Source organism: Adiantum capillus-veneris, chromosome 15 (genome assembly GCF_014529385.1).
Source record: "Adiantum capillus-veneris isolate H3 chromosome 15, ASM1452938v2, whole genome shotgun sequence".
Taxonomy (NCBI): domain Eukaryota; kingdom Viridiplantae; phylum Streptophyta; class Polypodiopsida; order Polypodiales; family Pteridaceae; genus Adiantum; species Adiantum capillus-veneris.
Window position 1 is genome coordinate 90,368,409 of NC_140945.1, and position 21,429 is coordinate 90,389,837.

Consider the following 21,429-nt stretch of genomic DNA (forward strand, 5'->3'; position numbering starts at 1 on the left):
GGGGGGACGGGCCCTATGGCCGTAACCGGGCCGGGAACGGACGGGACCGCCTTGGGACAATCGGAATTCTCGCCGGACGGACGGGTCGAAGGTTGCCGTGGATGGGGACGGTCGGAGACGGACAGACCGGGCACAAACCGAACGGCCGGGAACGGGCTGCTTCAGGCGCGTTAAAAAAGGCAGTTTTTGATCGTTTTAAACGGTTTTTGACCGTTTTAAACGGTTAGTTGCAACCCAACGTTCATATTTTCGGGAGGTTTGGCCCTTGGGAGGCTATAAAAGCCCCCTTGGGCCTCTTATTCCCTCAAGATCTCCTCTCTACTCACAGCCTCATTGCTCAAGGCTCAAGCATGACTACACACCGTGGCCCGTACGCTCTACACTCTACCCTTGGGTCTCCACTCTCTCCCTCTTCTACCCACTTTGAGGCTCTCCTCCACTCTCTCTCTCCACACAAGCTTTCCTCTAACTTCTAAGCTCTACTCTCTCGAATCCCTCCACCATCATGTCATCTCAAACCAACTCCACTTCTCAAGCCAGTTCTTCTCAAAGGACGTCCGCCGTGCAAACGTGGTCGTGGTGGGGTGAAGTCGACTTTAGCACGCGTGGCAAAGGTGGCGGTGCAAGACCATGGACATGCAAGCTATGCCCATACAAGAGAATGGGTGGTTCAAACAAAGTGCGAGCCCATCTTCTTCATGAACCCGATCACGAGGTGAACTTCTGCCCTCGAGTAACTCCCGATAAGAGGTTGGATCTTCCTCAGAAGCTCACGGTGTATGAGCTCGCGGAAGCGGCCAAGAGGGGCCGTTTTGTTGCCGTTCATCCCTCCGCCACGGCGACACCGCGAGAGCAAAGGGAAGCCAACCTTGACGACATCTTTCAAGGCTTCAAGAGCCATGCATCTACACCGTCCTCTTCCGTTCCGCATCGCCAAAACACTCTCAACGAAAATTGGAATCCTAAATTGAAGGAAGAGGTGGATAGGTCGATTGCCCGATTCTTCTTCCACAACCACATTGCCTTCCATGCTTCATGGTGAGTTTCCCTTGGCATATGCACATTGCAATCTTCCATTTTGTATTCATAATGGGCTCTAACTTCTCGACTCTCCACCCTCCATACTAACACAACAAGCTCTATTTTGTGTGGATAGATCTCCCTACTTTCGAACCATGGTTACGAAAATAGGGGAATATGGCTCCTCTTATGAGCCACCTTCATCGGAGAGGCTTCGCACCACCCTCCTTGACAAAGAGAAGCTTGCCGTGGAGCAAGCGGCCCAAGCAGCAAAGGATTTGTGGCAGACCATGGCGTCTCTCTCCTTGTAGATGGATGGAGCGACACCTGGAAGCGGTCCATCCACGGGGTGGTGGCCTACTCTGGGGGGGAGATGTACTTTGTGCAGTCACATGATGCATCTGATAGTGGCAAGGCCGCCGAGATGCTTGCTACCGAGTGGACAAGCACCATACAGATCACCGGCCCGGAGAATGTACTTTGTATGGTTGCAGATGAAGAGGCGTCAAATAGGGCAGTCGGGGCTATCATAGAGGGTATGTATCCCAGCATCCATGTCACATTTTGCATGGCGCATTGCGTAAATAACCTCCTCAAGGACATAGGGAACTTGTCATGGATTTCACCCACCATTGGTGACGCCTCTCGAATTGTCTCCTTTGTGCTCAACCATCAAAAAGTGCACCATGAATTCTCAAAGAGGAGCCACTTGTCCTTGCTCAAATATTCAGAGACAAGATTTGCATTCAATTGGCTTATGCTAGGCCGCATGTCTACATGTGGCGGAGCCTTAAGGGATCTCTTTCTCTGTGATGAGTTCCAAGCCATGCCGGAGTCTACATCAACATGATTGAAATGCCGAGAATGGGCCGAGGACGCCACCTGGTGGGAGGAGGTGAAGACTCTTGATGCCATGGTCAAGCCTATTCTACACCTACTTCGAGTGGTGGATGGCTTGCAACCATGCATTGGCAAAGTCTACGAAGCCATGGATCGGATGATAGAGGCACTTGAGAAGCTTGTGCCTGACCATGTTCAGTATGCGGAGATTCATGGCTTGTGTGAGTCGAGGTGGAATGGATACTACTCTCCACTTCATGCGGCAGCTTATGTGCTTGACCCTGTGTTTCAGGGAAGGCATCAAGACACCGACAAGGAGGTGAGCAAAGGATGGCGGCTTGCATTGGAGCGCCTTGAGCCTAGCAGTGACATTAGGCGCAAGATTAGAGACGAGCTACTCAACTACAGGCGAAAGAAGGGCTGCTATGGATGTGTAGATGCACAATTTGATCCCAACAAGATTGGCTCGGTTTTGTGGTGGGAGGACTATGGAGGAGATGGCCCACATTTGCAGCGCTTGGCTGTTCGTGTCCTTAGCCAAGCATGCACCACTAGTTGCTTGGAGCAACTATGAAGTGTGTACAACCACATTGCCTCTAACAAGAGGAATCGCCTTGGGGTCCAGAGGGGCAATGATTTGGTGCTTGCCAAGAGCGTCACACACAAGGCAGATCCCTTTACTGAGTGGGAGATGGCACAAGAGAATCCATCTATGGCTGAAGCTCTTTTGGAGGAGCTAGAGGAGGACTTCGAGCCTCAATGCGAGCCTCCCGAGCCCTCGTACGTCGCTGACGACCGCGACTAGGACAACGATATGGAGATTCAACAGGCGAGCACTTCTTGAGTTTGATGATCATTGATCACTCTACTTTCGAGTCTACACTGTTGAGTCTACAGACTACGACTCTACCTACTACATAGCCCTTTGTACTTTTTGTTATCCTTGAGGCCTCAGGCTTGTCCTAAGTTCTTTAGCCTTTTTGACTCTTGATTCCTTGTGGCATGCACTTCTCATCTTGTATCCATCGATCATCGATGTTTTATTAGCACATTTCCGCCTATATGACTCGTGTTCTTTGGTCTATTTAGCGTAAATTTATGGTCAAGGTGATGCTCTATGTGTGTGGCATGTGTGTAGGTCAAAAAATGCAAAAAAAACTCTTTTTTTTTTGCCATTTCCTCCCCAGTCCCCATTTCTTGACTTTTGTCGTCTCGTCCTCCTTCCCGACCCCGTCCCATGTAACTATGCCACATACACCACAAGGGCTGATTCTCTAGCTTCAATTGAGAGCTCCGATGCGTAGAGCACGCTCACTTTTAAGGGGGTAGATGCACTGCCAACCCGTGAAGAGGGGGAGGGAGTGCTCCTAAATAGCGAGCAGGAAGAGGGGGCGCTCGAGAATGAGGGAGGGGGAGAGTAAGAGTGAGAGAGTCACTTTGCATTAGTAAGTGTGCCATTCAACTTTCACATTTTAAGAGTCCCTAAGCTATTAATAAAATGTGCAAATTAACTCACAACTGCACACACAGATGCTACTAGTGAAATGTTACCTCACACAGATGCTACTAGTCAAAAGTTAGTTGCTCCCCAGCACAATGTCGTACCGACGTTGCTCTGGCATTACCTGTTCGTACTTGTCCGGCCATTTGGTCCAGCATAAACCATTTAAAATATTTTATTTGACTTATCCTAAGGCCGTACAAATAGTTCAGGCCTTAGGGTTACTGTTCTAAGGACCCCATCTCATTCCTGTGGTTGCACTGACACGCGTAATAATGAGATTTTCACCCACAAAAGCACTTTCTACCACTTTTGGCTCCTTAGTTAGGCAAAGTGATATGTCCCCTCAACTTGGATACCATTTCCAATCCATTCTGTGTGTTTTGGAAAATAGATAAACCTACACCTATTCGAATCATGGTCAATTTTGGAGATCCTTTGGTAGGCAAAAGGCCTTTCAAACTCAAATGGGGGAAATTTGCAAGTGCATGTTTTTGTTGTGGTAAATTTGGACATATGCAATTTAAATGCAGAGAGCCTTTGTTGAAACCGCCGCCTTCTATTGTTTCTCCGTCCGGAATTCATGTTGCTTCTCCCTCTTCCTCGTCTATGAAGACAAAGCATTTTTTTATATCAATCAGTTCACTTTGGTTTTGACTTATACGACCTCTCCCTTCAGAATTATGAGATTCACTACCTCTAAGGTTCATAGCTAAGATAGTAATAGGATATTCTTAATGGGGTTTCGTCATTTTGACGAGTCCCTATAGCGCGGATAATGTGTCGTGCTCTCTACAGTGTGGGTGCCCCTCAGTGCAATGTGCGTGACAATCTCACTCAAACAAATGGAAACTCTCTCAAACAGAATGAAACACAGAAACAATGGATAACAAAGACACAACAGTGGACCAGAACATGTGGACTCGACTAGCTCAAAGAACCATGTACAGACTCTGGCGTGGCAGCACACTCAGCTCCAACCCAGAACTCACAGGTACAAATGGGGTGTCGAGGCTCAGATGTGCAGGGATGGTGAAACAGTGCTCTGTGTAAGACCCTCTCTAGACGACTACGTACAAGATAGAATCGAACTGCCCAAAACGACTACTCATATGTACAACCATAAGAGCCACCAACGGCCCATAAATGTCCAGCCAGCTAAGTCTATCTCCAAACTGAGTGGTGGTGGTGACCTGGCCACGATGTCCACTAGACCACCGTAGGTACCCTGCCACGTGTCACTCCCAGCCCAAAGGGTCCGTCCAGTGTGAACCAGACCAACTATAGCTAACTGTCCAACTGCTTGTCATGTGAAGTGACACTGTAGCCCTGCTACAGGTTGCCCGCCACAAGACCGCTCACCGTCTCGGTGAGAGGAAGACTAAAACTGTGAAAGAAAACTACTAATATGTACAATGGTGAGTTCCTGGATCTGTCATCCAAGAGATAGAGTGGTGGCCACTACTCCATCCGAAGGATCAGCCTCTCGAGGTGGGGCCATCAAATCGATTGTGGGGCCTTGCTGTACGCGAGCTCTCCTGTCAGTAAGTGTGTTTCCTAAGAAATGACCATCCACCTGCTGCTGAGCAGATGGTAGCGCATGTCTTGTAGTGTACTGAGGACGTCGAGTAACACAGCCATGCCGATGTGCTCCAGCAACTCCATCACAACAAGTTGTTGTGGGGTGCAAAGTTGTTGTGCATACCTTGCTGCATAGGGGGTGTTGTCAGCAGAGGAGGCAACTGGTTTTGATGGCCGTAGGGTGAGACCATGTTGGATGCAGGTGCTAGCCCTTGTTGGAGAGCAGGACCAAGATTTTGTTGTATTTGTCGCAATCCCTTGAGGTAATAACAATCCTTATCCTCATGTCCAGATTTTTCACAGAAATGGCAGTAAACCCGAAGGGAGCATTCCTGTGGGGGGTGCCCTGAAAAGCGGCATGAGCTACACCAAACCATAGCCTTACTCTCTTGCTGACACTTGAGCTCTTCTAACTCGCGCTTAATCTATTCCAATGCCTCATTATGTGTAGGCTTCTCTTGTCTAAGAGAGAAGGACCTCTCCTCTTGAAGAGCTCGTTGAAGCTTTAGGGCTTCCAATTCCCTGCGTAAAGAAGTTAAAGGATCAGTAGGACTACCTTCGAGGAACACAGAGGGAGTATCTATTTGAGGAGTTGTTGTTGAAGAGCTTCCTAGCCCCCTCTATTCTAGTAGCAGCTGCGATGAACTCGTCGAGAGTGGCGTCGGGTCAGAGACTCTCTCGGAGTTTTTGCTGAGAAGTTTTGGGAAGCGCCTTCTCCACCCACTTTTTAACCATGAATTCACCGCGTTGTTGGGGAAGCTTGGCCACCAGTGACTTAGTTTTAGTCATAAGCTCCGCAAAAGTCTCCTCAGGCTTGAGCACCATGTTGGCCAACTCATCCAACACCTTCTCTTGGTAGTCACCCGGCCTGAAAGCTACACAAAACTGCTGTCTTAAGGCTGCCCAAGTTGCAAAATGGTTCTTTACAAATTGACTGTACCACCTATGTGCTAGGCCATCTAGGGTGGATGGCAATAGTACCAAGTAAGCATCTTCTCTGTTCAACCCACGTCCCCTACAGAGAGATAAAAATCTTCTTACATGGTCGTCAGCATCTTCTGAAGAAAGCCCTTTGCAGGTAGGGAACTTGATGTTCACCTTGGCCAAAACACTAGCTAATGGCTCCATGATTCCTTGCTGAGTTTGTTCCACAATAGCTTGCTGTAGCAGAATAGGAGAGAGCTTTTCTGGAGAAGGTGATCGCAAAGATGGGGAACCTGATGACGAAGGAATGGGTGAGAGCTTTTTTGGAGAAGGTGATCAGGAAGATGGGAAACCTGATGAAGGAATGGGTGATGTGATATGTGGAGGTATAGGTGATGAGGTTGAAGGATTTCTATAAGGTGTCAAAGGTCGTCTTGTGTGATAGTACTTCAGAGGGCTCAGTAGTGGGCTTTGACACTTAACTGACCTCCTTGTATGTGTCATGCAGTGACCACCAGTCCAACCAAGTTTGGGTAAGAAACTTGTGGCAGGTCTAGACTCCACCAAACCATCCAGGTAAATGACTAGACTCGGCTGGACCAAGGACGAGACCAGGGACGAGGAAGTCTAGACCAGGGTCGAGGAGGTCTAGACCAGGGACGAGGATAAGTTGGACCAGGGCGAGAAAGGACTAGACTAAGAACTAATGGACCAAGTGAGAGGGGAACATTGCAAGGCAAGGTCGGCGAAGAAGGCAGGCGAAGCTAGATCAACCTAACCAGCTTCAAGATTTGCACCTCACAGAGTGAGATTTCAGTTGAGATCCCATCCTGCTCGCCAAAATGAGAGCACCTGTAGCGTGGATAATGTGTCGTGCTCTCTACAGTGTGGGTGCCCCTCAGTGCAATGTGCGTGACAATCTCACTCAAACAAATGGAAACTCTCTCAAACAGAATGAAACACAGAAACAATGGATAACAAAGACACAACAGTGGACCAGAACATGTGGACTCGACTAGCTCAAAGAACCATGTACAGACTCTGGCGTGGCAGCACACTCAGCTCTAACCCAGAACTCACAGGTACAAATGGGGTGTCGAGGCTCAGATGTGCATGGATGGTGAAACAGTGCTCTGTGTAAGACCCTCTCTAGATGACTACGTACAAGATAGGATCGAACTGCCCAAAACGACTACTCATATGTACAACCACAAGAGCCACCAACGGCCCATAAATGTCCAGCCAGCTAAGTCTATCTCCAAACTGAGTGGTGGTGGTGACCTGGCCACGATGTCCACTAGACCCCCGTAGGTACCCTGCCACGTGTCACTCCCAGCCCAAAGGGTCCGTCCAATGTGAACCAGACCAACTGTAGCTAACTGTCCAACTGCCTGTGCTGTGAAGTGACACTGTAGCCCTGCTACAGTCCCATCAATACTAAAATACATATTTGTGTGTTTCACGTGGTGTGTGGTTTTGATGTGTTGGTGTGTGAGTGCGCTGGTGTGCAGACAGGCTAGGAGCAGCTGCAAGCTGGAAAGAAGCAGCAGCAGCGTCAGACAAAAATTTTGCAGCAACGTCAGAAAGAGATTCTGCAGCAGCGTCAGACAAAGCATCAACAACAGCGAGCCAGACAGAGAGTCCGCAACGTGAGAGAGAGTGTCAGCGGTTGCCATCGGACTATAGCTCATTAGGGTTTCCAGGGTGCGGGCAATGATTCTCCCGTCTTGATCGGCGTCATGACAGTTGACATCTACACTTATAAGCATCGGAAAGAGATGGAGACGTCTACAGAGGATGCTATGTCCATCATCAAAGAATGTTTGAGGGAGGATTTTGACTATGCTCGCAAAGCTTGGGATGGTCAGACTGCTGATAAAGAAGTGCTTATTCCCGTGCAAGAGCTGATGGATCCTGTCGTACAATATGCTCTTAATGCACTAATCCTTTTTTTCCCAGCAAGATGCCTACTGTTCAAGATGTGGGACAGTGGGTGGATTCTCTTCTCAAACGTGAAGCAGTCAGAGGTGTTTACTTTGGAGCGCGAGGATTCTACGAAGTTTTGTTGAGCGACTCTGAAGCCAGAGACACTCTTCTTGAAATGTCCCCTTTATTTTTTAATACCCAAATGATTCATGTTTTGCCTTGGGCCCTCACCAGAGCTTCTCAGAGTTTGATTCGTTATAAATGCCCCGTGTGGGTCGAGGTGGAGAATTTTCCTCGAACATGGCGCCATTTTCTCTTGTTGTTAGCCTCGCAACTGGGAACGGTCATTTGTCCCCCGAAATTAGATGCAAACACAAATCATTTCTGCATCTTATGGGATACACATATGCCCATGCCTACTTGTATTTATGTAAATTCAGGGGATCCTTTGGTGGGCAGAAGACCTTTTAAACTGAAATGGGGTAAATTTGCCAATTCATGCTTTCGTTGTGATAAGTTCATACATATGTAGTCCAAATGCCCTTGAGCTGAATTTACAACCTCCTCCTTCAACGGTTCCAACCTCGCAATCCATCCCGCTTGCAAAATCGCCACCTGCGCATAGATCTCTTGGAACGGCAGTTGCTACAACACCTTCATTGGCAAATAAAGGGAAGGGGAAGCAATCTACGACTATCGCCACTATATCAAAAGAGAAAGATAAAGGGAAAGCTATCAATACTCATGCATGGATGGTCCCTAAGAAACCTGCTAAACTTCGAACTCTGGCTTCTTCACGTAATTATGTACCGTAACCGAAGATTGTGGGTCAACGCAAACTTCCTTGTAATGACAATAAATGTTTGGCAGCCACATGGGATAAAGTAGTTCCCTCCTATAAAGATGTGGTTACAGGTGAAGCTTCTGGCTCGGATCCGCATCCTAGGCCAAGTGAGCCTTTAACTTCCCCTTTGCACAGAATGGATGAAGACGTGTCTATGGGCATGTCGACCTAGCTGCTCCTCTCTTCACCCTTTGTACATATGTGGTGTGATGAATAGGAGTATAGTATGCATCTCATATAATGTGTGAGGCTTATGCAACCCTGACAAGCGGAAGCTAACCTGGCACTTTATACATACATGTAAGGCAGATGTTGCGGTTTTACAAGAACATAATCAACCTGATTTTGCAAGACAATGCTCTTATTTTGCGGGTTATTGGATAGCTTATGCTGGCTTGGCTGGCTTTTCGGGTGTTCTAGTGCTAGCTCGTCATAAACTACAGCCGGTTCTTGCTGACAATGATCCGGGTAATTGATGGATGCTGATACAATGTACGTTGCACGATCAAGTGTATAAGGTGGGTGGCGTTTATGCGCATACGATATCTGGGCATAGGGCTGTCTTGTGGCAAGATATTAGCTCTTTCTCATGGACCTCGAAATGTGCATTACTTTGTGGGGATTTCAATAATGCACCGAATATCTCTTCCAATACTACTGGTCATTCTCATATGCTACGAGCTGAGAGGCAAGCTTGGGATAACCTTAGTACTTCTATGTACATGCAAGATCTGTGGGCATGTTTACATCCTGATGTTTCGGGCTTCACTTTTCATCATAATGTGCGCTCTTCTTACCGTGCACGATTGGACCGCTGGCATTTAATGAATTCACATAAGTATGATGACTTTGTCTGTGAGATGAGAATTGATCATACATTGATGTTATCTGATCATGCTCCTATTATTTTGACTTTGCAATTCGGCCCGCCAACGTGTGATCAGCCTCTTCCTCGGAAGCGTCTTCTGCAGATGCTTACCTTTCTCATGACCGCTTTCGAGATATGGTTAAGGAGGTCATTTCTCCACTTTGTGATCACATGCTTATGACCCGGATACTGCATGGTATCGTTTTGTCATGCGTCTCCAATGCGTTATTCACGATTACGGTAAGCAATACATGCGTCAAGTACGCGGGGATGTTCATGAGGTAAAGTTGGTTTGCCAAAGTCTTCAAGACTTGGCTGATTCTAGACCCTTATCGGCTTCACAAGAGGCCGCTCTTTCTCAAGCTCGTCTATGCCTATGTCAGAATGATCAGCGTAAAACTGATCAATGGCAAACTCGCGCTCTCGGGCTCTTACGGATAAAGGGTGTGCCTCTAAGCAATTCTTCAAACACCTGCATCATACTAGACAAACCCAAAGTATTAACCAGGTCAGGCTCCCCTCAGGCTCTTGGACTTCTACCAAACAGGAGCTTGCTCATGCTATGGTTTCTCACTACAGTTCTGTGTTTGCTGCTCCTCCCTCCGCCTTTGGTGAGGCTCACCGAGCGCGGCAATTTTTGTTATCTCGAGTGCAACCAATCCTTTCACTAGAGGCTGCTAATTGCCTTGAGGCTACATTTACGTTGGATGAGTTACACTTTGCCTTGCTTGCTCTTGGTAGATGGCCTTCACCTGGCTAGGATGTTCTCACAGTTGAATTCTTCATCTCGTTCTGGGATTCTCTCAAGGAGCCCCTGCTTCTCATGATGAATTCCGCTTGGGACACTTAACATCTGTCAGAATCTTGGAGAGAGGGTCTTCTTGTATTGCTACCTAAACGCAAACTCTGCAAGCATTTTTTGCATTGGCGGCCTATTACACTTATGCCCGTCATTTATAAGATTTTGGCCAAAATGATAGTACTTTGTATCAAAGATTATCTTTTTGCAAGTCTTCATCAGGCGCAGTACAGATTCATCCCCCGTCACCAAATAATGGACCATCTGGCCAATATCCTAGTGAGTATGGAATTTGCTAAGTATACTCAACAAGATGTGCTACTGATGCAAGTTGACATAGATAAGGCTTTTGACATTGTCCTTTGGGAATATATTGCGGATGTCATGCAATGTCTCCGATTTGGCCCAAAGCTAGCGCATATTGTGTATTTTTTATACGCTTGCAGTACGACCTCAGGGATCCTTGCAAGCGAAGTGACAGATTCTTGGTCTCTTGGATGCTCAGTTCGACAAGGCTGTCCGCTTAGTACCTTGTTATTTGCCATTGCTACCCACCCTCTGCTTTTACACTTGGATCACATGATCTCCCAAGGCCGCCTTCATGGATTACATTTGCCTTTAGGCCAGAATTTTATTGGGCAGGCCTATGCGGATGACTCCTTGTTCACGCCCAAGAATACTCTAGAGGACATGCGCAAAATTATGCATGCGCTGGACTTATTTGGTCTTGCGGTTGGTCTTAAAGTTAACTTCTACAAGTCTAATCTCTTGACTCTTCATGCACAAGCTTGTCATCAATTTTTGTGGCCTGGAAAGATTGTGCCTCCGCATGAAATTACCCGACATTTTGGATATCCTGTTGGCTGGCAGGTTATTGGCATGCAGCAGATTGATTGGGTTATGCATCGTCTCAATATCAAGCTCCAATATTGGAAATTGTCTCTCCGCATTGTAAAGAGCATCATGATGGCATATGTTCAGTTCTATTTGCCCTTGTTGCCTTGGCCGCAACACAGACTTACCTCTCTTCAGTCGGCTATATTGTCGCACTTATTGCATACAAAGGCTACCAAACGTGGTTTGCGCTTGATGTCCATGGGCAAGGTTTGCAGTCCAAAGAGCTTTGGTGGCCTTAACATCTTGGATTTGCACAAACATGCTCTTGCTCGAAAAGCATCGCTTTTGCCCATGCTTGTTGAGCAGCGACAACCATGGGCAATGATGGTTGCTTTCTTATGTGAGCATGTGGTTACCTCCGCATTTGGCCATTGGCATTCATCTCTTTGGGAGTTTGTGTCTGGGAAACTTGAGGGACATATTCCTGGCTATCGGACGGGAAAAAGGTCACCTTGCATTTGACCTGGGCTGTCAGCTATATTGTCGCATTTATTGCATACAAAGGCTACCAAACGTGGTTTGCGCTTGATGTCCATGGGCAAGGTTCGCAATCCAAAGCGCTTTGGTGGCCTTAACATCTTGGATTTGCACAAACATGCTCTTGCTCGCAAAGCATCGCTTTTGCCCACGCTTGTTGAGCAGCGACAACCATGGGCAGTGATGGTTGCTTTCTTTTGTGAGCATGTGGTTACCTCCGCATTTGGACATTGGCATTCATCTCTTTGGGAGTTTGTGTCTGGGAAACTTGAGGGACATATTCCTGGCTATCAGACGGGAAAAAGGTCACCTTGCATTTGACCTGGGCTAGTCGCACCGACCATAAAGGTAACTCTCTTAGGTTGGAAAGCATTCATTCGAGCAAGGCTTTCCCGTTGACTTTAATGGACACCTTCCCACGCCAGGCTTCCTTCCTTTCTCATCGTGGGCTGCGTTTGGTTACTGATGTCGCGAATTCAGAAGGGAATGTGCTTCGCTTTGACGAGATGGCACGCACTTTTGGTTTAGGCATGCATTATCGACCTCTCCAGCGGCAATTGCACCTCATGCTGGCTGACCTACTCCCCATTCCACCTATGGCTAATGGAGGCCGTATCATGGATTGGCAACTGCATCAAGTCAACTTCGATACAGTTTCTGCTCGTCGGGTTTACAACATTTTGTTGCCTGATCCGTGGCTTGCGGACCACTACAATGCCTATGACCACTACAGCATTCCACCCGGTGCTGGCAGAAACCCCTTACTGCCATTTGGAATACCCATTTGCCTCTTAAGGAACGTCTACTTCTGTGGCGTTGCTTGATGGGTGTGTTGCCGATTGGTTCTTTTCTGTAAAAGCGTCGGATCAGCCCCTCATGTTGCGTTCATTGCTCTCCTTCCGAAGACTCTGTTCAACACTTGCTATGGGATTGGGTAAGTTGCAGCAGATGCCGGGATGGCCATGACTGTATGGCTACTGCAGGCTGAGGGCAGGGCTGTCCGGGGGGGGGAGGGTACTGCAAGGTGGGCAGCGAGAGGGTGGCGTGGGTTCTGCAGGTGGGCAGCGAGGGCTGCGCAGGAGAGAGGCAGGTGGGCAACGAGGGGGGCGCAGGAGAGAGGCAGGTGGGCAGCGAGAGGGTGGCGTGGTTTCTGCAGGTGGGCAGCGAGGGTGGCGCAGGAGAGAGACAGGTGGGCAGAGAGAGAGAGAGAGAGAGAGAGAGAGAGAGAGAGAGAGAGAGTGTGTGAACATGAATATGATGGGCAATGCTCGTATTTTGTGGGATACTGGATAGCATATACTGGTTTATTGGGTTTTTCAGGTGTTCTGATTATGGTTAGGCATGAGTTGCAGCCAGTTCTGGCGTATAATGATTCAGCGGGTCGTTGGATGGTGGTCCAATGCACGATCAATGGCCAGCTTTATCAATTTGGTGGTGGTTATGCACATACGACCTCAAGACAACGAGCTATTTTGTGGTGTCAGATATCTTCTTATCCATGACTATCCAATGCGCTCCTTTGTGGTGATTTTAATAATTCGCCAGCTTCATTTGATAGCACCAGAAGACATTCGCACATGCTAAGAATAGAATTGCAGGCTTGGACAGAACTCGTTGCATGTACACGGATGTTGGACTTGCGGACCCTCTTGCATATTTCTGCATATCATGCAAGATTAGATCGGTGGGATGTCTTCGGCATGCAACAATTTGATGAGTTTGTATGCAAAATGAGCATCGACCATTCTTTACTTTTATGTGATCATGCTCCTATTGTGATGTTGCTGTGCTTTTGGCAACTACATTATGATCAACCTCTTTCTAAGAAACGTTTGTTGCACATCAACAATGCATATCTTCCACACGAAGCATTTCGTGAGATGATCTATGATCTTGGGTTCGCTTTGTTGTGTGTGTGCAGAGTGTAATTCAAGACTATGGCAATCATTACATGTTTCAATTACGTGGTGATGGTGAGGACGCCACTGAACAAGGGATGTGCATCATAGCAGTTTTTAAGCACTTGCATCATTCAAGGGCCTCTCAAACTATTAAGCGGGTTATGTTTGCTGCTCCCCCCGCGGCATCCGCTAAAGATATTCATGCACGCCAACTTTTGTTATCTACAGTGCATTCAATTGTCCTGCCTCAGGATGCTTTGGCCATGGAGGCGGATTTTACCGAGAATGAATTGCACTCAGCATTGCTTGCTCTTGGAAGATGGCGTTCGCCTGGTTGGGATGGGCTCACTGTGGAATTTTTTCTCTCTTTCCGGGAGCCTCTGAGAGAACCATTACTTTATATGATGAACATTGCGTGGACGAAACAGGATTTGCCAATGTTTTGAAAAGAGGGTTTGTTGAACTTGCTGCCTAAACAAGCGCTTTGTGAGCAGTTCAAGCATTGGCGGCTGATTTCTCTTATGCCGTTGATAGGAGTTTCTTGGTTTGAAGTTTACCAGCCCATGTATATATGGTGTGCTCGCTTTTTCCATTTTTGAGTATGCTATGGTTGCTTGAACAGTCTTGAGCAATGCCAATTTTTGATGTGTGCTCTTGGCTATGGTCTACAACTAGCCATTTGACCAGGTTTGCAAGAGTCCAGTAGTGTTAAAGTTAAGCATGCATGCTCAACAAGAGGGTAGGGCAAAGATGATCGATTCGAGATTATTCTCAAGGAGTGCACTTGAGAGCAAGGCAATCTCAAGGTCGGCCACTTCCGTGATGACTGTGCAAGTGTTAAAGCAGGTTTGAGGCCTATCTGAGTGGCAGCTTTGCAGGTTGAGCTCATCGGAACCTTTCTGGTCCGAGATTGACATGTTTTGAAGCTTAAAATCAACCGTCATGTAGGGCAACCTTCGGCTAGCAAGGCAAACGTGGATATCAAGTAGATGCAAATCAAAGAAGTGGGTGAAAAAGAGAGCAATCTTGAGGGGTAAGGTGTCATTACTGCAAAAAAAGTGCTGGAGCAGTAAAATCAAAGAAGTGGGTGAAAAAGAGAGCTATCTCGAGGGGTACGGTGTCATTACTGCAAAAAAAGTGCTGGAGCAGTAACTCTTGAAGGTGTCGGTCTTAATCACTCAAAAGAAGTGATACCGCTCGTGATACTCACCCTACGATTTAAAGAGGTCAGAATTCTTTGCACAAGAAGGTGGTGACGAGTGGCTATTCCGGATGTGATACATCCTATCGAGCTGGAGTTTGGCTAAAATCAACTTGACTTCCACGGTGAGAATGAGCTCTGGTTTTGTTTTTTTTAAAGGTAAATACTGTCTTAAAAAATTGGTCGGCAATCATTACACGCGTCGGCTTTCACTTGGAGCCGCCGCCAACGGGAAGTAGTGCCAAAGAGCTGGTGCAGAGGAAGAGGGCGAGCATGGGCTTCGGGGCTCTCAAAGCCACCAGCACGCGGTGAGGGAAAGAAGGCTCAAGAACGCCATCAGTTTTGCAGGCAGCTCATTGAGGGGGGAGACAAGCACTGCAACGGAGAGGGCGCTGTCAGTTTGGATCATGCGGGCGGTTATGTAAACGGGGAGCACTGAGAGCACAGATTCAGAAAGGGGTGCGCCATCTGGAAGCCGAGGGCCCCAAGGCCGAAACCAGGGAAGCAAGGAGATGAAGGTCGTGACCTGCTATACAGGGACCGTACGAAGCAGGATCAGAGAGTAGCACCGCGCACTACAAGAGGAGAGAGAGCTGATTTTAAGGGTGTTGAGGGGTGCCGTGTACAAAACCAAGAAGTGTCGAGTGCCTGAGAGAATAGCAGGATGCCTTCTCCAGGTGTGTAGACCTGCCTTTTACAGAGGGTGGCACCTACAGGTTCGGAGAGCTGCTGTCCGTGAGTGGTTGAATGGTGGTAAAGAGGAGCGCCAGTGCATAGGGAGCGTTGGACGGAGTGTTGAGCGTTGAAGGCCGCCAAGACGAGCAATTGATTAGAGGGTGTTGTCGCACAAATTGAAAGCGGCATAAGACGCAAGCAATACGATAAAAATGCTACGTCAAAGGGGATGCTATCTGTAAGGAATTGGATTGTCGTCAGCAGGATGACAAACCGAGAACTCTTTTAATAGAATTCATCTGTGTCAAGGTTCCAATTGAAGCGAGCTTGCCCAGAGATCAAAGAAAAGGGGGACGAGTAGCAAAGGCTCAAGGCGAGCTGCGAGCTGTGGAGTGGAGCCAGGAACAAAGCGGGGCGGCAAGCTTGAAGGGGGAGTGCTGAAAATCAGGATAAGTGAGGAAGCGGCAGAGTTGACTATCAGGTGTGGTGCTTGTCAAGGACAGGTCAAGATTCGATCGTCATCAACAATACATGAGACAAGGGTGTAATCAATAAGCAGTTCGCCATAATATTGGTCCCGGTGGCAACCCATTGTGCCAAGTTAAAGAGTCGAGTCGACCTCAATGCATCAGGAAAGCTCCCCATATCAGAAGGATGCGGCATCAAACATCTGGCTTCAAGCACTTGGGTTTAACATTTGTATACATATGTTCGTTTTCAGTTTCAAAATGCTCCTAGGTTAAGCAAAAAAATAGCCATGTTCTTACATGTACTGCTACCGGACAGAAGATGCACTAGGAATAAGTGGTGTTTCTTGTAGCCCCCATGGCCGAGGGCTTGGGTTGACAGCTCGATACAATCTTTAAAGTGGTAGTTGCAGGTGTTTTGAGTGGATAGGTTTGTAATCCCGAACTGGCAGAGAGGCCAAGCTATAGAGGTGTTTTGCTCCAAAAGCAAGCCGGAGCAAAACACCTCTATAGCTTGGCCTCTCTGCCAGTTCGGGATCACAAACATATCCACTCAAACACCTGCAACTACCTACTTTAACACTTGCACAGTCAGCACGGAAGTGGCTGACCCTGGGAGTGCCTTGCTCTCAAATGCACTCCCTGAGAACAATCTCGAATCGATCATCTTTGCCCAACCCTCTTGTTGAGCATTCATGCTCAACTTTAACACCACTGGACTCTTGCAAACCTGGTCAAATGACGAGTTGTAGAACATAGCCAAGAGCACACATCAAAAATTCGCATTGCTCAGCACTGTACAAGCAACCATAGCACACTCAAAAATGGAGAAAGCAAGCACACCATAGATACATGGGCTCGTAAACTTCAAACCAAAAAACTCCCATCACCGATTATATATAAAATCTTGGCTAAAATCATTGTGAATCGTATCAAGGAACCTCTTATGGCTGGTATCCATTCCGTGCAATATGCCATCATTCCTCGTCGCCAGATTTTGGATAATTTGGCTAATATATTAACTGGAATGGAATATGCCAAGTATACCCGACAGGATATTCTCGTAATGCAAGTAGACATTACAAAGGCTTTCGATGTGGTCATAGCAACCACGGTACGGGACGGGACGTTTAATACGCGGTGTACAATACGCGTACTAGACGTATTTTTCAAAATCAAAAATAAAATACGTCAACTTTTTTAGATATGATTCTTTAATAAGGACAAATGAAGCGAGTCATACACCTCCTCAATGACTCTTCAATGTTTAATAATAGTATACATAAACAAGCACCATGAAGCTCTAAATCACACTTGATCAACTAGCAAAAGACGTTAGAATAGAATACGTTTTGAGTAAAAATACGTTAGAATAAAAAACGCTGTGAGGCATACTGTACGTTTCAATACAGGAGGTCCCGTATTCTAAATAATACGCGTATTATAGTTGCAATGGATGCGGTTCAATGGGATTTCATTGCGGCTACAATGGGGGCCCTTGGTTTTGGTCCAAAGATGGTCAATGTCGTATACTTCTTTTATGCTCGCAGTACACCTTCAAGCCTCCTTGATGGAGAACTAACAGAACCTTGGCCTCTTGAATGCTCTCTCAGACAAAGTTACCCGCTTAGCGCCTTGTTGTATGCCATTGCCACTCACCCTTTGTTATTGTAGTTGGATCGCTTCACTTCACTCGGTCTTCTTCATGGGCTGAAGTTACCAAAACGACTTCGTAGGGCAGGCCTATGCTATTGATTCGTTATTCATGCCTCGTAATAACTAGGATGATGTGCGTGAAATTATGCAAGTATTCGATACATTTGGCTTGGCACCAGACCTTAAGGTTAACTTTTGGAAATCTAAACTCTTGCGTCTTGTTGTTTGTCACAGCCATCAGCTTTTGTAGCCAGGCGAGATTCTCCATCTGCATGTGGTGGTCAGGCACTTAGGATATCCTATTGGTTGGAAGGTAACTAATACACAGCAAATCAATTGGGTCATGCAACGGTTGAATGTCAAATTGCACTATTGGAAACTGTCTACATGGCCGCTACATGTTCCATTCGTATTGCGCAAAGTATCATGATGGCATATGTTCAGTTTTACTTGCCGTTGTTGCACTGGCCTCGCTCTCGTCTCTCATTGCTCATGTCTAGTATTGTATCTCACTTGTGGCGCACTAGTTCTCGTAAGAAAGGCCTCCTTTTGTTAGCAATGGAGACACTTTGCACTCCGAAGCGTCTTGGGGGGCTGAATATTTTGGATCTTCGTCGCCATGCGTTGGCAAGGATGGGTTTGTTATTGCCTACTCTTGCATTGTAGTCTCAGCCATGGGCAGTTATGGTTGCTAATCTATGTCGCGGCACATTACCACTCCCACCTTTGGTCATTGGCAAACTTCCCTTTGGGAGATTATGTTTGGCAAGATGGTCGGTTGTATTCTTGGTTGCTTGATCACCTCTGGCTTACTTTCCGCTTGGAGAGTTGTTAAAGATCATCTCTCTTGGCATGGCAAGGAGCAAGCACATGGGAATTCGTTGCCTTTGGAAAGAATTCACTGGAGTAGGGTGTTCTCTCTTACCCTCGTTCATAGGTCGCCTTGTCAAGCTTACTTCCTCTCTAGTCGTGGCATACGCACGGCGGATGATGTGGTGGATTCATCTGACGGTTTGCTTACTTTTTCTCAGGCAGCAGCACGCTTTGGGTTGGGCCTGCATTATCGTAAGATTTGGAGCCTGCTTCAGCATATGCTGGACGTTTTCCTCCCCATTATGCCGCTCGCCAATGGATGTCGTATGCAGGATTGGAATTTATGGGACACTCCTTTATATGCCATTCTTGCCGGCCATATCTATGCTTCCCTTATGCAAGATATCACTTCTCTTATGCAAGACTGTTGGCTGGCTGATCACTTTAATGCACTCTCGGCTTTACACAAATCTGATCAATGGTGGAAACAGGCTCTTACTACAATCTAGGAGTCTCGCTTGCCTCTTAAGGAGCGTTTGTTTCTTTGGCGCTGTTTGCTCGGATTTCTTCCGGTTGGAACTCTCCTTGCGCCGCGTCACATTAGCTCCTCTCGTTGTGTTAGTTGCTCCACTACTGATGAGACTGTCACGCGTCTGCTTTGGGATTGTCGCTACACCAAGGCTTTTCTTCGTCGCGTCTCTACTTGTATGCACCTTCGATTTCCCTCAACAGTTTTCCACAAACGATTCTGACTTTTTGGCATTCTTCCAACTTCCCTCCAATTTCTATCTTCTTCACATGGGTCAAATTTTGGTCGCTATGGTCTTTGTGGCACCATCGCAATCTCTGCATATTTCACGGGCATGAGGCAGATCCTTTTCCATCGTTCAAGATTTCGCTGAGGCAATCATTACATTTTGCCTTTGATATTGGGGACATATCCCTCGAATCTTGCAATTCTTCTATGTTTTCTTTTAGCGCTTTCACATCGCTGACCATTCCTGTGTTCCGCTCTTTGTATCTGATCTTTTTTGGTGGATTTTCCTTGCTTTGAGGTTTCACACAGGTAAATTAATCAAAACGGATTTACAAGAAGAAGTGTGTGTGCGAGGGGGGGGGGGGGGGGGGGGGGGGGGGCCGGGGGGGCCGCGCTATGTTGGTTTTTGAGTGATCAAGCTGATGGTCATATTGTCTTTGTGAATGACTTCCACGAGTCTAATGTGAATACGGGCTGGTGCAAAAAACTCAAGCAAAGCTTGCAAAAAAAGAATAAACATAAAGGAGCCATTTACTTGAGAGGATTTGCTAACACTCTCTGCACTATGGTGACAAAGCTTGATTCCTGGTTTGACATAAAACCTGCAAGGGAAGAAACACTAGACAAAGATTTCAACCATGTTAGGTACTGTTGGCAGAATGTAACCGTAATGTAAACAAGGACTTATTCATATCTTTACCTTCCTGTAAATATGTGCTCACGTACACCCAAAATAGACGGTGATCCTACGCTCTCCTCTTCTACGAACTCTTGAAGCAGGTTTCTCATTTTTAAAGCTTCTTCGAGGTAGAAGTCCTATGAACATTAGTTTCATTATGTCAATAACACAGAGTTGTATAGGAAGAAGCTATTCCTGTAAAACTAAGCGTGCACACAACATGCATTCTGGAATACTTTTGGCCAAACCTAATGGCTGTTTCTGCAAAAAGAGCTGATTCTTATCATCGTGATGCAATGAGTGTAGGATGAGCAAATGATGATGTCTACTCCATTGGACACTCAAGCACAAAGAACAACCAAATTCAAGGATCATTGCAGTCCAGACAATTAAAGCTACAGGAAGGAGTGTGCCAATCAAACATTTTTTTTAACTTTTCAAGCAGAGAGCACCAAAATCATACAGGCAATCAACTCCTTAGATAAAATGACCACCTGATTCATGTCAATAGCCTGCAAGCCCTCCCCTCGAGTGAAAATCAAGGCATGGTTCTGATTCTCTGCTTTACCTTCTCCAAGTATGGGTTTACCGGGCAATTTGATTCTGTAGATATCCTGCCCAATTACAAGAGCTTAGCGAGCATAGACACCAACAAACATTAGGACGCTGGCCAACATCCTCAGTAGTCCTTCTGCAACACACACCGAGCCTGTCGTCGACTATTTCAGACATTGAATACTAAACAATTAGAATTGAGCAACCGACACAAAGCTTTAATTACCTCTCAAATGTTTCATTATACATAGGACAACAACAAACTCCAAAAACTTTACAATACACAATAAATGAGAGTCCAGGATTGATACAATCATTTTGAAACTTCAGAAAACAGTGAAGGTCTCCGTCTGCACTTTAGACTCTCTGGATTAAGTTTATAAAGGTCTAGGAGCACCGAAACGTCCAAATAGGAGAGCTCATACAAAGCCCTAAAAAAAGGACCTAGAAATTAGTAGCCATCAATCTGTACATACGGCACGGCGATATTGTACAGAATGGACAATTTGAGGCGTGGACCTATAGAACTATTGGGTAACCTCTACACCCCCCTCGCCCCGCGCCCTCTGCGGGTAAGTGTAGTTTCAGTTTTTCAGGAGATCTCTTCAATATCTATTAGTGACCGCCATAGTCTGTGCTGATCTCTGAGATAGAATAACTGGTGGAGAGATTGTGGCTGTCCAAACACAATATGGGTATCTCTCTCTAGTAAAAGAGTATGCTCTGCAACTACATACATACTGTTCCTCACACTCCACCACCTCCTTATATAATTTGCATATCGTTACTTTCCACCAACTTCTACCTCAAGGGGCTGTGAGGATATGCCGAGCTGACCAAACAGACCCTGGCACCATGTGATAGCGATGCCTCCATGCATCTCGGTCCGTGAATGAATCTATCCTCCAAGATTCATGCAGAGACCTACATACTCCAAGATGACCAAACGCACCCTGGCATCGAGTGATATGAATGCCTCCATGTATCTACATCTCTCAATGAATCTAAGCCTCTGGTACCTCTGGCGTTGTTATGATGTGGGGGCTGC

General features: G+C 46.7%; 1 protein-coding gene and 1 pseudogene across 3 annotated transcripts in view; one reads left to right on the forward strand and one right to left on the reverse strand.

Annotated features, from left to right (window-relative positions):
• The window catches only part of LOC147441044 (callose synthase 3-like), a 154,923-nt gene that overhangs the window by 39,205 nt on the left and 94,289 nt on the right, over positions 1-21,429 (reverse strand). For all 3 annotated transcript variants that reach the window (XM_086482790.1, XM_086482788.1, XM_086482789.1), the window contains 3 exons: positions 20,321-20,440; positions 19,848-19,963; positions 19,683-19,766 (listed from right to left, as the gene is read on the reverse strand). In XM_086482790.1, the coding sequence (XP_086338916.1) occupies positions 19,683-19,766; positions 19,848-19,963; positions 20,321-20,440 (320 nt within the window). The remainder of the gene's footprint in view (positions 1-19,682; positions 19,767-19,847; positions 19,964-20,320; positions 20,441-21,429) is intronic.
• Positions 506-2,704, forward strand: LOC147441045 (uncharacterized; annotated as a pseudogene).